This window comes from Ahaetulla prasina, chromosome 3, assembly GCF_028640845.1.
Source record: "Ahaetulla prasina isolate Xishuangbanna chromosome 3, ASM2864084v1, whole genome shotgun sequence".
Classification (NCBI taxonomy): Eukaryota; Metazoa; Chordata; class Lepidosauria; order Squamata; family Colubridae; genus Ahaetulla; species Ahaetulla prasina.
In genome coordinates, this window is record NC_080541.1 from 13505009 (window position 1) to 13518632 (window position 13624).

At 41.6% G+C, this 13624-nt stretch overlaps 1 protein-coding gene across 1 annotated transcript in view; it reads right to left on the reverse strand.

Annotated features, from left to right (window-relative positions):
• Positions 1 to 7848, reverse strand: part of CCN4 (cellular communication network factor 4) — a 36814-nt gene extending 28966 nt beyond the window's left edge. The window contains exon 1 of the mRNA XM_058175196.1: positions 7590 to 7848. Within this exon, the coding sequence (XP_058031179.1) occupies positions 7590 to 7637 (48 nt within the window). The 5' untranslated portion in view covers positions 7638 to 7848. The remainder of the gene's footprint in view (positions 1 to 7589) is intronic.
• Positions 7849 to 13624: the final 5776 nt, after the last annotated feature.

Consider the following 13624-nt stretch of genomic DNA (forward strand, 5'->3'; position numbering starts at 1 on the left):
TGTGAGTCCATTCAGGTTGCAAGGACCACCTGTTTAGGCTTGTGCACAATTAGGTGTGGGTGCTCAAGACTGCACCTAACCCTTAAAATCTTTAGGTAAAAGATCTGGGGCCTTGGTTAATTTATGTTTCAACTTGGTTTTACAGAGTTCCCACCCTTTGCATATTTTTGGTTGGAATTGTTTAGTTTGCTTAAATCACCGGGGTCCTGCAGGCTGGGAGCAACTTCATCTCTGGGAATTTTGTTTTTATTTTTGCAAGAATCAGCCTGCTCGCTCGGTTGACTAAACCGTAAATTGTAACAAATCATGAAACTTGGGAATGAAATCACGTTCCATATTTTAGCCTGGCTGGAATTCGGAACTTGTTTCTCATCGTAGCTTCTTAGGACATATAGAATAGAATAGAATAGAATTTTTTATTGGCCAAGTGTGATTGGACACACAAGGAATTTGTCTTGGTGCATATATGCTCTCAGTGTATAGAATAGAATAGAATAGAATAGAATAGAATAGAATAGAATAGAATAGAATAGAATAGAATAGAATAGAATAGAATTCTTTACTGGCCAAGTGTGATTGGACACACAAGGAATTTGTCTTGGTGCATACGCTCTCAGTGTACATAAAAGAAAAGATACCTTCATCAAGGTACAACATTTACAACACAAATGATGGTCAATATATCAATATTGCTTTTAATGCTCTTTTTTCTGTTTTGTGGCTGTTCTTATCATTTAACTTGTGTGTGTGTGTGTGTGAGAGAGAGGGGGGGGGTTCTTTTTTAAAAAAATATGTTGTAAGACAAAAAACCCAACACAGTTCTAGGCTGCATAAACAGAGGGATAGAATCAAGATCACGTGAAGTGTTAATACCACTTTATAAGGCCTTGGTAAGGCCACACTTGGAATACTGCATTCAGTTTTGGTCGCCACGATGTAAAAAAGATGTTGAGACTCTAGAAAGAGTGCAGAGAAGAGCAACAAAGATGATTAGGGGACTGGAGGCTAAATCATATGAAGAATGATTGCAGGAACTGGGTATATCTAGTTTAATGAAAAGAAGGACTAGGGGAGACATGATAGCAATGTTTTGATATCTCAGGAGTTGCCACACAGAAGAGGGAGTCAAGCTATTCTCCAAAGCATCTGAAGACAGGACAAGAAGCAATGGGTGGAAACTAATCAAGGAAAGAAGCAACCTAGAACGAAGGAGAAATTTTTTGACAGTTAGAACAATTAACCAGTGGAATAACTTGCCTTCGGAAGTTGTAAATGTTCCAATACTGGAAGTTTTAAAGAAGGTGTTGGATAACCGTTTGTCTGAAGTGGTGTAGGCTTTCCTGCCTAAGCAGGGGGTTGAACTAGAAGACCTCCAACTCTGTTATTCTATTCTATTATGTCACCCAGTTAAACTGAGAGTTTTAGCACTATATAGATCAGAGGTGGGTTTCAGCAGGTTCTGACCAGTTCTGGAGAACCGGTAGCGCAAATTTTGAGTAGTTCGGAGAACCAGTAGTAAAAATTCTGACTGGCCCCACCCCCATCTTTTCTCTGCCTCCGGAGTCCCAGCTGATCGGGAAGAAATGGGGATTTTGCAGTAATCTTCCCCTGGATTGGGGAGGGAATGGAGAATTTACAGTATCCTTCTCATGCCACGCCCACCAAGCCACACCCACAGAACCGGTAGTAAAAAAAATTGAAACCCACGACTGATATAGATGTTCAAATGGCTTTCTCTAGCTCAGAACATGGTCTATTCTTTTGTTCAAATTAGATGTGATTTCATTCAGAGAAATGGCTTGCAAAAAAAAATATGACATGGATTTAAATGAGCCTTGATTGGACTCATAGCATCGTGCCATTCTGGAAAGTCAATTTCTTTTGTTTCAAGACAAAAAAATTTCTCTGAAATGTTTAGCTTAAAATGCAGTTCATATTGCTAAACAGAGCTGTCAGTCCGAATCATCGATTTGATCTGGCAATGGGCATTCAACAATCTCAATCATGTCGAGGATTGAGTGAATGAATCAGTGGAATTTATGGGTTCGATCTATAATCAAATTTATCCCTAAATTGATTTTTTTTGTTACAACCACAGCCCATATAAAAAGAACAGGGCAGATATAAAGGTTTGAGGGTGGGGTTGTTCATTTGTTTTTCCAGGTGGGGGCTGCTCCTAAAATATTTTGGGGGGGGGCGGGGGTTGATTATTGCAAAGTAGGCAATAATCTATCTATCTATCTATATCAGTCTATTTATCTATCATATCTATCTATCATCTATCTATCTATCTATCATCTATCTATCATCTATCTATCTATCTATCTATCTATTTATCTTTCTATACATCTATCTATCATCTATCATTCTCTCTCTCTCTCTCTCTCTCTCTCTCTCTCTCTCTCTCTCTCTCTCTCTCTCATCCATCATCTATCTCTATCTCTATCTATCATCTATCATATCTATCTATCTCTATCTATCTATCTATCATCTATCATATCTATCTATCTCTATATCTATCTATCATCTATCATTATCTATCATCTATCTATCTATCTATCTATCTATCTATCTATCATATTTACTTATCTCTATATCATCTATCATTATCTATCATATCTATCTATCTATCTATCTATCTATCTATCTATCTATCTATCTATCTATCTATCTATCTATCATCTCTATCATCTATCTCTCAGGATGTCTAGATTTCTGCAGTAAGCAGAGGATTGGACATGAAAATCTCAAGGGCTCTTTCCAGCTTTATAATTCTGTTCACACAACAGGTTTATCCAGGGTGCTGAGTAACTCATTCTCAAGACTTGCAGGAATCTTTGAACCATCATTAATCAAATGGACCGGATTTGTACCAGAAGCTAAAGCAGGTGGTACAAATCATGCTAAAGCATGAAGACAATCAAACCAAAAAGACCAGGAGAGTTACAGCGTCACATGCATTTGCCAAACACGAGCAGAATTGTGCATTTCTCCAGAACTGTGATACTGTTGATCATGGAAGGTCCACCTTCACCCTTGAGTGGAAAAGAAATTGACCTTCCTAACAGGAGGTGCAAGTCAATTGTGCTACTTTCCGAGAAGCACTTTGCAGAAAGTCCAAAGTGGTCATAAAAATCACAGACCAAGTTATAGTCAGAGAGCGAAAAAGTCCTGTGTGAGCCCATTTTAAACACACAAATCATTGCCTTGGTAAGGAATTCAAAGCTAAACAATTATAGCCATGCAGACAAGAGGCGAAAAGAATTCAGGCATTTTATCTCTCTAATATATGTTTTTCTTATGCCATCAACCCGGTGATTTTACTCTGCGTGAGTAGAAGGGTGAGGAGATCAGGCCAATGGTTGAGGCTCTGAGCCGGCTATGAGTTGGATAACTTTGAGTAGGTCTCTCCCTCCCTCTCTCTCTCTCTCTCTCTCTCTCCCTTTCCCTCCCCCCTCTCTCTTCCTCCCTCCCTCCTTCTCTCTCTTTCTCTGTCTCTCTCTCATTCTTTCTCTCTCTCTCTCCCCCTCCCTCCCTTTCCCTCTCCCTCTCCCCCTCTCTCTTCCTCCCTCCCTCCTTCTCTCTCTCTCTCCCTCTCCCCCTTCTCCTTCCCTCCCTCTCCCTCTCTCTCCCTCCCTCCCTCCCTCCCTCTCTCTCTTGTAAAAAGTGGGAACCTATCAATATACCAAACTGCCCTGGGCCACCATGGTCGTAATAGTGTGTGGAAATATACCTCATGAGACAGGAAGAAGAGTTGCAGAATGGACAACCTTCAGAGAAAAGGTATCCCTGCCCACAGAATGAAAAGTGGTGTGGAAAGCATCTCGGAATTGACCCTCCCTAATTTTCTGGAAGGGGGTGCAATGACTCAGCCATTAAAGACACAGAGCTTATCAGCTGGAAAGAGTGTTCGAGACCCAAATACCACGCAATGGAGTGAACTCCTAGTCCTTGTCTCAGCTCCTGCCCACCTTGCAGTTTGAAAACATGTAAATGAGTTTAGATGAATAGGTACCACTTTGGTGGGAACAGCGTTCCATGAAGCTTTGGCATATAGCCATGCTGGCCACATGACCGTGGAAAATGTCTTCAGACGAGGCTAGCTTCCTTGGCCAAGAAATGGAGATGAGCAACATCCCTAGAGTCGGACACAACTGGACAGGGAAATCTTCACTATTAATATTCTGGAAAGTGAAGGTGAGGATGGGGGGAAATGCTTACAGACTTGCAAGATGCTATTACTGTAACTTTATCATAAAGATAGAGCTAGCACTCATGGTTGGTACATCTTGTCTAGTCCGACAAGTAGATCAGAACCATGAATTAATCCTGCAGTGAATTGATTAAGACTGATTCTATCTTCCTTGCTTCCTTCCTTGCTTCCTTCCTTCCTTCCTTCCTTCCTTCCTTCCTTCCTGATTTTATAATTTGAACCTTGCATGTAGGCTGATCTGTATGAATGGTTGATAGCCATCTAGACGTCATCGGCCACCCTGACTTCCTGCCAATGATATCCAAAGGTTTAGGATACTGCAGTTACTAAATCTTATCTTCTTTACTTACTCTGTTTCTGAACAAGCAACCTCTGATTTAAAAGCCTCCAGCACTAAAACCTCTGATAAATTTTTCCTTAACATTTATTTCCTTTATGCACCTTAAAGCCCTTTTCTTTTCTTTTTTTTAAAAAAATACTTTTATTTTTTAAAAAAACAGCAAGACATAAAAAACACTAACATAAAACATATATTCCTTCTTTACACGAGCTTCATATCGGTAATCCTCTATTATTTACATTTTCCCCTCTCGTTTTCTTTAATTATACTTATTTTTTTGTCCCATTATCCCTTATTTCTATATATACATTCCATCATACCTGTCATTATAACAATTCATTTTCTTTCATGCATTACCTTTTTTTTGTGACCTTTTCCCCTTTTTCGTCATTTTTTTTTTGTTTACATTTATACCCCGCCCTTCTCCGAAGACTCAGGGCGGCTTACAGTGTATAAGGCAATAGTCTCATTCTATTTGTATATTTTTACAAAGTCAACTTATTGCCCCCCCAACAATCTGGGTCCTCATTTTACCTACCTTATAAAGGATGGAAGGCTGAGTCAACCTTGGGCCGGGCTCGAACCTGCAGTAATTGCAGGCTACTATGTTCTTAATAACAGGCTTTTACCAGCGTGAGCTAAACCGGCCCCATTAGAAATTTACCATTTCTAATTTCTGTCCAATTATACAATTTATTCCATACCACGTAATATTCCGTATCTCCCTTTTCTTTTATCTTCTTTGTTAATTTATCCATCTCAGCACAGTCCAGAATTTTCCTTATCACTTCCTCCTCCAATGGTATGTTCTCATTTTTCCAGTTCTGTGCGTAAGATATTCTTACGACTGCTATGTGCAGAATTAGATACCTTATTTCTTTACTATATTTCCTATTGAGTATTCCCACCAAAAAGGTCTCCGGTTTCCAGTCTATGGGTTAGTCAGTTATTTCTTCCAGCCAATATTTTGGTTTGATTTTGGCCCAATATTTTTTTTGCAGATGGACATGTCCACCATGAATGGTTAATACGTATCCTTTTCAATGGGCCACTTTCTGTGTTGAGTTCTGGAACTCTGCTGGAATTAGCCTATAGGAAATCAGGAAGTCCATGCATTTTATGGCCCAAATTATTTTGCCACATGGGAAATGCAGTCCTTCGTTTGGGCACCTCAGCTGTTTCATTCTCCCAAGCTTGCATTTTCCAGGACGCCTCATCCTGAGGTTACTGCCGCATGTGGCGTCTTCTAAGTTACTGATTCATCCCTCAGCAATCATAGAATCCCATTACTCCCCTCTTCTCAAAGATGCTGTTTTATCTCTCTGCAAATATCTCCTCTTGCCCTTCTCTTCTTTGGTCCCCACCCCCAGCCTAGCAGTCCCACATTTATTTTGAAGACCAAAAGCTCTACCTGGGGTAATCAAAGCGGAGTGGTTCCTTGTGTCTAGCCTCATTCTGTTTTCTAGGTTCTTCCCCTGCAACCCATCCAACCCCGTTACTCAAATCTACAGTTGTCCCACTGGGTCAAACAGTCGGATAAACTTCCATACGGACCCTGCATTTCAAGGTCTCCCTCACTTCTCCAGCCCTCCTCACCTGATCACCTTGTCAGTAATCAGGCTAAAAGAATTGGAAGGGATCTTGGAGCAGTGGTGGGATTCAGTCAGTTCGCACCACTTCGGGAGAGTTAACCGGTTGTTAACTTTCTGAGCAGTTTGGTGAAGTGGTTGTTGGAAGAAATCATTAGGGCAGAGAATCAGTTGTTAAATTATTTGAATCCCACTACCGCCTTGGAGGTCTTCTAGTCCAGGGGTCTCCAACCTTGGCAACTTTAAGCCTGGAGGACTTCAACTCCCAGAATTCCCCAGCCAGTTTTGCTGGAGTTGAAGTCCTCCAGGATTAAAGTTGCCAAGGTTGGAGACCCCTGTTCTAGTCCACCCTCCTGCTCAAGCGGGAGACCCTGTAGACCCTGTAGATCCTGTATCATTTCAAGCAAATGGTTTTCCGGTCGCTTCTTTAAATCCTCCAGTGATGGAGCACCCAAACTTCTGAAGGCCAGCCATTCCACTGGTTATTTGTTCTCACTCTCATTGTCAGTACGTTTCTCCTTAGTTCTGGATTAGTTCTCTTCTTGATTAGTTTTCATCCCTTCTTTCGCCTCCTGCCTTCAGGTTTGCTTTGGAGACTAGGTTTGCTCCCTTCTTCTTTGTGGAAGCCCCTCAAATATCAGAACACCGCTATTAGCTCCCCTTAGTCCTTCTTTTCACTAGACGAGACATACCCAATTCCTGCAAAATGTTCTTCGTACATTTTAGCCTCCAGCCTCCATCATCATCATCATCATCATCATCATCATAACAACAGAGTTGGAAGGGACCTTGGAGGCCTTCTAGTCCAACCCCCTGCCCAGGCAGGAAACCCTACACCATCTCAGACAAATGGCTATCCAACATTTTCTTAAAAATTTCCAGTGTTGGAGCATTCACAACTTCTGCAGGCAAGTCGTTCCACTGATTAATTGTTCTAACTGCCAGGAAATTTCTCCTTCGTTCTAGGTTGCTTCTTTCCTTGATTAGTTTCCACCCATTGCTTCTTGTCCTGTCTTCAGATGCTTTGGAGAATAGCTTGACTCCCTCTTCTGTGTGGCAACTCCTGAGATATCAAAACATTGCTATCATGTCTCCCCTAGTCCTTCTTTTCATTAAACTAGACATACCCAGTTCCTGCAACCGTTCTACATATGTTTTAGCCTCCAGTCCCCTAATCATCTTTGTTGCTCTTCTCTGCACTCTTTCCAGAGTCTCAACATCTTTTTTTTTTTATACTGTGGTAGTAACCAAAACTGAATGCAATATTCCACTCTGTGTCTTACAAAGCGGCAATGCCTTTCCCTTCTTTGCAACTTCCCTCCGTCTTGCAGTTAGTAGCTAAGTGCTTGGAAAGAGTTTCCTTTTTTCTTTTTAACCCTCCCCTCTTCAATCTTTCATAACGGGCTTTCTCCCGAGTTGCCAAGCCAAACCAGGGTAGGGTACTTACCTGCAAAATGCTGCTGGTTACTAGAAGCCAGGGCAGAAGCCACCTCATCACTGGAAGCCAGGGTGAAAGACATGGATTGGACCCAGTTCTTGGATGAGGACAACATCCAACTCCCTTCGCGGAGTCTGCTACCAGCCGCTGAGTTGACAGGCAATGGGAGTCGATTCTCTTTGACTCTGGGGAAGCTTTATTAAAGACAGATCTGACGTCAGGTTGGACGGCTGCATATTTTCTTCGGGAATAACTTTTCCTGCCTCCTCTTTTTTTTTTTCCCCTCTCTCTCTCTATCTCTCTCTCTCTCCCTTTAATTTGGGTGACTCATCTCCACCTCCAGCTTTCTCTCACTGTACTGCCTTCTGCCAGGAATTTCTTAAAGGAAAATTCACCACATATCATCAGCAGAAGACGCTGTAATTTTAACACCCTACTCCTGCATTCAGGGTTCGCCTATAATTATATTTATGTATGACTTTGCCCCTGAAAACTAGGTGGGCTGGGATGGGAGGGAAAGGAAAGAGTTTTCTCAGGAAGGGGTGAGTGCAAAACTAAAGGGGTCGCCTTTTCCAAGGTGGGCCCCCAGACGAGCAGATCCCTACCCTTCTCTCGCCAAAATGTCTAAATACCTGACTTAAAATTGGTTTAAAGGCAAGCCCAGCTTCCCTGTGTCTTCAAGCAATGCTTTTGGCATGATACGTAAGTGGTTAGCCACCGCCTTTTTCTGCAACGTTTCTTTTCAAAGACTTCCAATAAAACTTGTATGTACACATCAACGTACATTTTAAAAAAAAATCAGAGTTTTGATTGCATCATCAACCCCCATCTTGAAATGTTTTATATCCTATGGATATCCTTCACTTAGAACAGGGCTCTCCAACCTTGGCAATTTTAAGACTTGTGGACTTCAACTCCCAGCATTCCTCAGCCAGCTTTGCTGGCTGAGGAATTCTGGGAGTTTATTTTTTATTTATTTTTATTTATTTGTCACAACAGTATATATAAGCATAAGCAAGAAATAACTATACGATATGTAAGCATATATATAAGTATAAGCATGAAGTAACTATATGAATTGAATACAATCAAAGGGAACATTAGGACAGGAACGGTAGGCACGCTGGTGTTCTTATGCACGCCCCTTACAGACCTCTTAGGAATGGGGTGAGGTCAACAGTAGATAGTCTTTGGTTAAAGCTTTGGGGATTTTGGGAAGAGACCACAGAGTCAGGTAGTGCATTCCAGGCATTAACAACTCTGTTACTGAAATCATATTTTCTGCAATCAAGATTGGAGCAGTTCACATTAAGCTTAAATCTATTGTGTGCTCGTGTATTGTTGCGATTGAAGCTGAAGTAGTCTTCAACAGGAAGGACATTGTAGCAGATGATTCTATGAGTTAAACTCAGGTCATGTCGAAGGCGGCGGAGTTGTCAATTTTCTAAATTTAGAATTTAAATTGAACTTCTAAATTTAGAGTTGAAGTCCACAAGTCTTAAAGTTGCCAAGGTTGGAGCCCCCTGACTTAGAACATAGAATCATAGGGTTAGAATGGACCTTAGAGATATTCTAGCCCAATCCTTTGCTCATGGCAGGAGACCTTATACCCATGATGGCAAACTTATGGCACATGTGCCAGATGTGTCACACAGACCCATTTCTGTGGGCACGTGAGCTGTTGCCTGTAGCTCTTCCGGGTTCAGGTGTGCCGCCCAGATGGTCTTCACTTGCACGCATGCGCACCATCCACCTGGTACTTCTGTTTCTGGCATGTATGTGCACGCAAAGACCACCTGGCCTGTGCACATGTGTGCACCAGAAACCGGAAGATAATCTTCCCGGCTTGCGCATGCACACCGGGCGGTTGGTCTTCCTGTTTCCAGCACATGCCTGCGCAGTGGTCAGTTGCTCTTCATGCGCGCATGTGCACCAAAAATCAGAAGACCAGGTGTCCAGTGTGCATGTGCGTGCTGGAAACCAGAAGTGGCCGGCAAGCACATACGCACCAGGCATCTGTTCTTCTGGTTTTTGGCATGCACACACACGCGCGAGCTCCATTTCGTCGCTCAGTGCCGAAAAAGTTCACCAACACTGCCTTATACCATCCTGGCCAAATGGTTGTCCCATCTGTTTTTGAAAATCTCCAGTGATGGAGCACCCAAAACTTCTGAAGGCAAGCCCTTCCACTGATTAATTGTTCTCACTGTTGGGAAAGTTCTAGGTAGCTTCTCTTTTTGATTAGTTTCCATCCATTGTTTCTTGTCCTGCTCTCTGGTGCTTTGGAGAATAGGCTGACCCCCTCTTGTTTGTGGCAGCCCTTCAAATATTGGAACATTGTGATCATGTCACCCCTAGTCCTTTTTTCCCACTAGACTAGACCAGGGGTGAAATGCTCCCGGTTCGGACCGGCTCGCCCAATCCGGTAGCAATGGTGGGTAGGTGTAGGTGGTTCAGAGAACTCATAGCAAAAATCCCTGCCTCCCCCACCCATGTCCAGCTGAGTCGCGCAATCATCAGAGTGTGGTTTTTTTTAAACCTTTAAAAGCACTTTTTCCTCAGCTGAAAAATGCCCACAGAACAGGTAGTAACAAATTAGGTGTGAACTGGCTGAATCCCACCACTGGTTTAAGGTCCTAGGCAGCTGACCACATAGAGTCTTGGACTTTGCACTTGAGCTTCCTGTTCCTGTGCAAGAACATGTATTCTATTGCCTGTTCTCAGACTCCCATGGTGCCGTGTAGGGGTTATGTAGATATCATAGCTGGCTCTATAGGCAAAGTACAAATCCTAGATGTTTGTCTGAGCTACGTTTGGTTGAAAGTTTGGACTGCTGAGATGATGCAATGAAGAGGCTCATTTTCTGAAAGGGTGTTGGGCAATTCCTATTATGGCTTAATGGCTTTGACCTGGTTTGGCTCTTGGGCGAGGGTATTTGCTTATGAATAGAGCTATCTAGTTTTCAATAAGCTTTTTATCTCTTAAGTGTTGACATTTGCTGAGGGCTATTAAGAAAAGTGGGGTCTGCTTTCTCCCTCTTAAAAAAAACCAGGTGTCTGTGAGTTCTAGTCCCATCCTAGGCATGAAAACTGGCTGGGTGACTTTGGGCCAATCTTTAGGAGACTGTGAGTTCTAGTCCCACCTTTGCCATGTAAGCAGACTAGGTGACTTTGGGCTACTGACACTCTCTCCCCCCCCAATTTATCTCTGAGTTGTTGGGAAAAGAGGAAGAGGAAGGTGTGTTGGAAGTGTTCATTACCTTGAGTTATTTGTAAAAACAATAATGGGAGAATATTACAAGAAAGAAGAAAGAGAGGGGAGAGAGAGAAGAAAGGAAGGAAGGAAGGAAGGAAGGAAGGAAGGAAGGAAAAAGGAAAAGGAAGAAAAAAGAAGGAAGGAATAGAATAGAATAGAATAGAATTTATTGGCCAAGTGTGATTGGACACACAAGGAATTTGTCTTGGTGCATATGCTCTCAGTGTACATAAAAGAAAAGATACGTTCATCAAGGTACGACATTTACAACACAATTGATGGTCAATATATCAATATAAATCATAAGGATTGCCGCAACAAGTTATAGTCATACAGTCATAAGTGGAAAGAGATTGGTGATGGGAACTATGAAACGATTAATAGTAGTGCAGATTCAGTAAATAGTCTGACAGTGTTGAGGAAATTATTTGTTTAGCAGAGTGATGGCCTTCGGGAAAAAACTGTTCTTGTGTCTAGTTGTTCTGGTGTGCAGTGCTCTATAGCGTCGTTTTGAGGGTAGGAGTTGAAACAGTTTATGTCCAGGATGCGAGGGATCTGCAAATATTTTCACGGCCCTCTTCTTGATTCGTGCAGTATACAGGTCCTCAATGGAAGGCAGGTTGGTAGCAATTATTTTTTCTGCAGTTCTAATTATCCTCTGAAGTCTGTGTTTTTCTTGTTGGGTTGCAGAACCGAACCAGACAGTTATAGAGGTGCAAATGACAGACTCAATAATTCCTCTGTAGAATTGGATCAGCAGCTCCTTGGGCAGTTTGAGCTTACTGAGTTGGCGCAGAAAGAACATTCTTTGTTGTCCTTTTTTAATGATGTTTTTGATATTAGCTGTCCATTTGAGATCTTGCGATATGATAGAACCTAGAAATTTGAAGGTTTCTACTGTTGATACTGTGTTGTCAAGTATTGTGAGAGGTGAAAGTATGGAAGGGTTTCTCCTAAAGTCTACCACCATTTCTACGGTTTTGAGTGTGTTCAGTTCCAGATTGTTTTGGTTGCACCACAAGGCTAGTCGTTCGACCTCTCGAACGAAAAAGAAACAGAGAGAGAGAGAGAGAGAGAGAGAGAGAGAGAAAGAAAGAAAGAAAGAAAGAAAGAAAGAAAGAAAGAGAGAAAAGAAAAGAAAGAAAAGTATTTCATATCTCAAAATTGCCAAGGTTGAGAGACCTACTTTTCTAAGTAATGAGGCAAATGAGTAAACCTTTTCATACTCAGAAAGCAAATCAGTTAAGGACAAAAACCATCTCTTTTTATTCATCATCAACTCTGTAGAGAAACGATTTTTAAAAGGACAATAAATTGAACCTGCCAATGTAAGCAACGTAATACTCAAACATTGTAAGAAGAAAGTAATTTTAGTCTACATGGGAGCAAAAAACAAACAAACCCACAAAAACAACAACAACCAAGAACTCATGAAAACTATTGCCTTTTAATAAAACACTGCATGTCTTTTAGCCAAGTTGTTTGGCTAAAATGACAGGAAGATTATGGAGGTCCTTCCACCCCAAATTATTAACCATTTATCTTTCAAATAGAAGGATTGAAATAGAGTCACTGAGAATGTAGTAATGAGACAAACCAAAAAAAAAATTATGTTTATTTTTCTTGGAGCATAGGAAGCATTTTAAACTTAGGATCACATTCTTTTTGAGTAAATACAACATATTTTAAGTGCATTTTTTATTATTTATTATACTTAAGGACAGTATGTCCTCCATGGGCTGGGATAAACTATTTCTTTCTAGATAAACATCCTTATGGAGCTAGGAGAAACTTGCTATAAAGTTTTAATTCTAGAACTCAATGGCTGTCTGGCGACATTTAAAACGGGGTAGTATAGCTATTCACATAGCATTGTTTGTTTGTGATAGTGAAGAGATAATGGAGTGGAATGCCTTGCCTTCAGAAGTTGTAGGCGCTTCATCACTGGGTTTTTGTTTTTTTTAAAGAAGAGACTAGACAGTCACTTGTCTGAAATGGTATAGTGTCTCCTGCTTGAGCAGAGGGCTGGACTAGAAGACCTCCAAGGTCCCTTCCAGCTCTATTTGGAGTCTAGATTCCAATAGCTAGCTTTTTAATCTCAGCAACGTATTCACCTGGATAGAATAGATGAAGAATTTATAGACCTTTGTAATGATAGTACTTAGGTGATCTTATCTGAGATAGGAAGCTAAGCAGTCATAGCCTCGGTTGATATTTGGATGGGAGACTTCCAATGAGTATCCATACAGTTACAAGCTCTAAGGGGCAGACTAAGTCACAGTGACTTAGCAGTTAAAAACTCTCAGCTTGTCAGCAGGAGAGCTGACAGTCCAAGTTCAAGACCCAAGCAGCATGCGACAGGGTGAGTTCCCATCCTTGCCCAGCTCTTGCCCACCTAGCAGTTCCAAAGCACGCAAATGCGAGTAGATAAATAGGTACCACTTCAGTGGGAAGGTAACAGCATTCCATGCACCTTGGCATATAGCCATGCTGGCCACCTGACCAGGGAAAACTTGTCTTTGGACAGTGCTGGCTCTCTCAGCTAAGAAACAGAGATGAGCATTGTGCCCTAGTGCTGGACATGACCAACAGGGAAATGTTTACCTTTATCTTTACGAAATGTTTACCTTATAGTATTGTGCCTTGTTTTGCTATAAGTGTTGTTTTTCCCAAACTTCTCTCCCTTTACCTACATATTCCTTTCTCTTTCCCTTCCAGCCTATCCTATCCTATCCTATCCTATCCTATCCTATCCTATCCTATCCTATCCTATCCTATCCTATCCTATC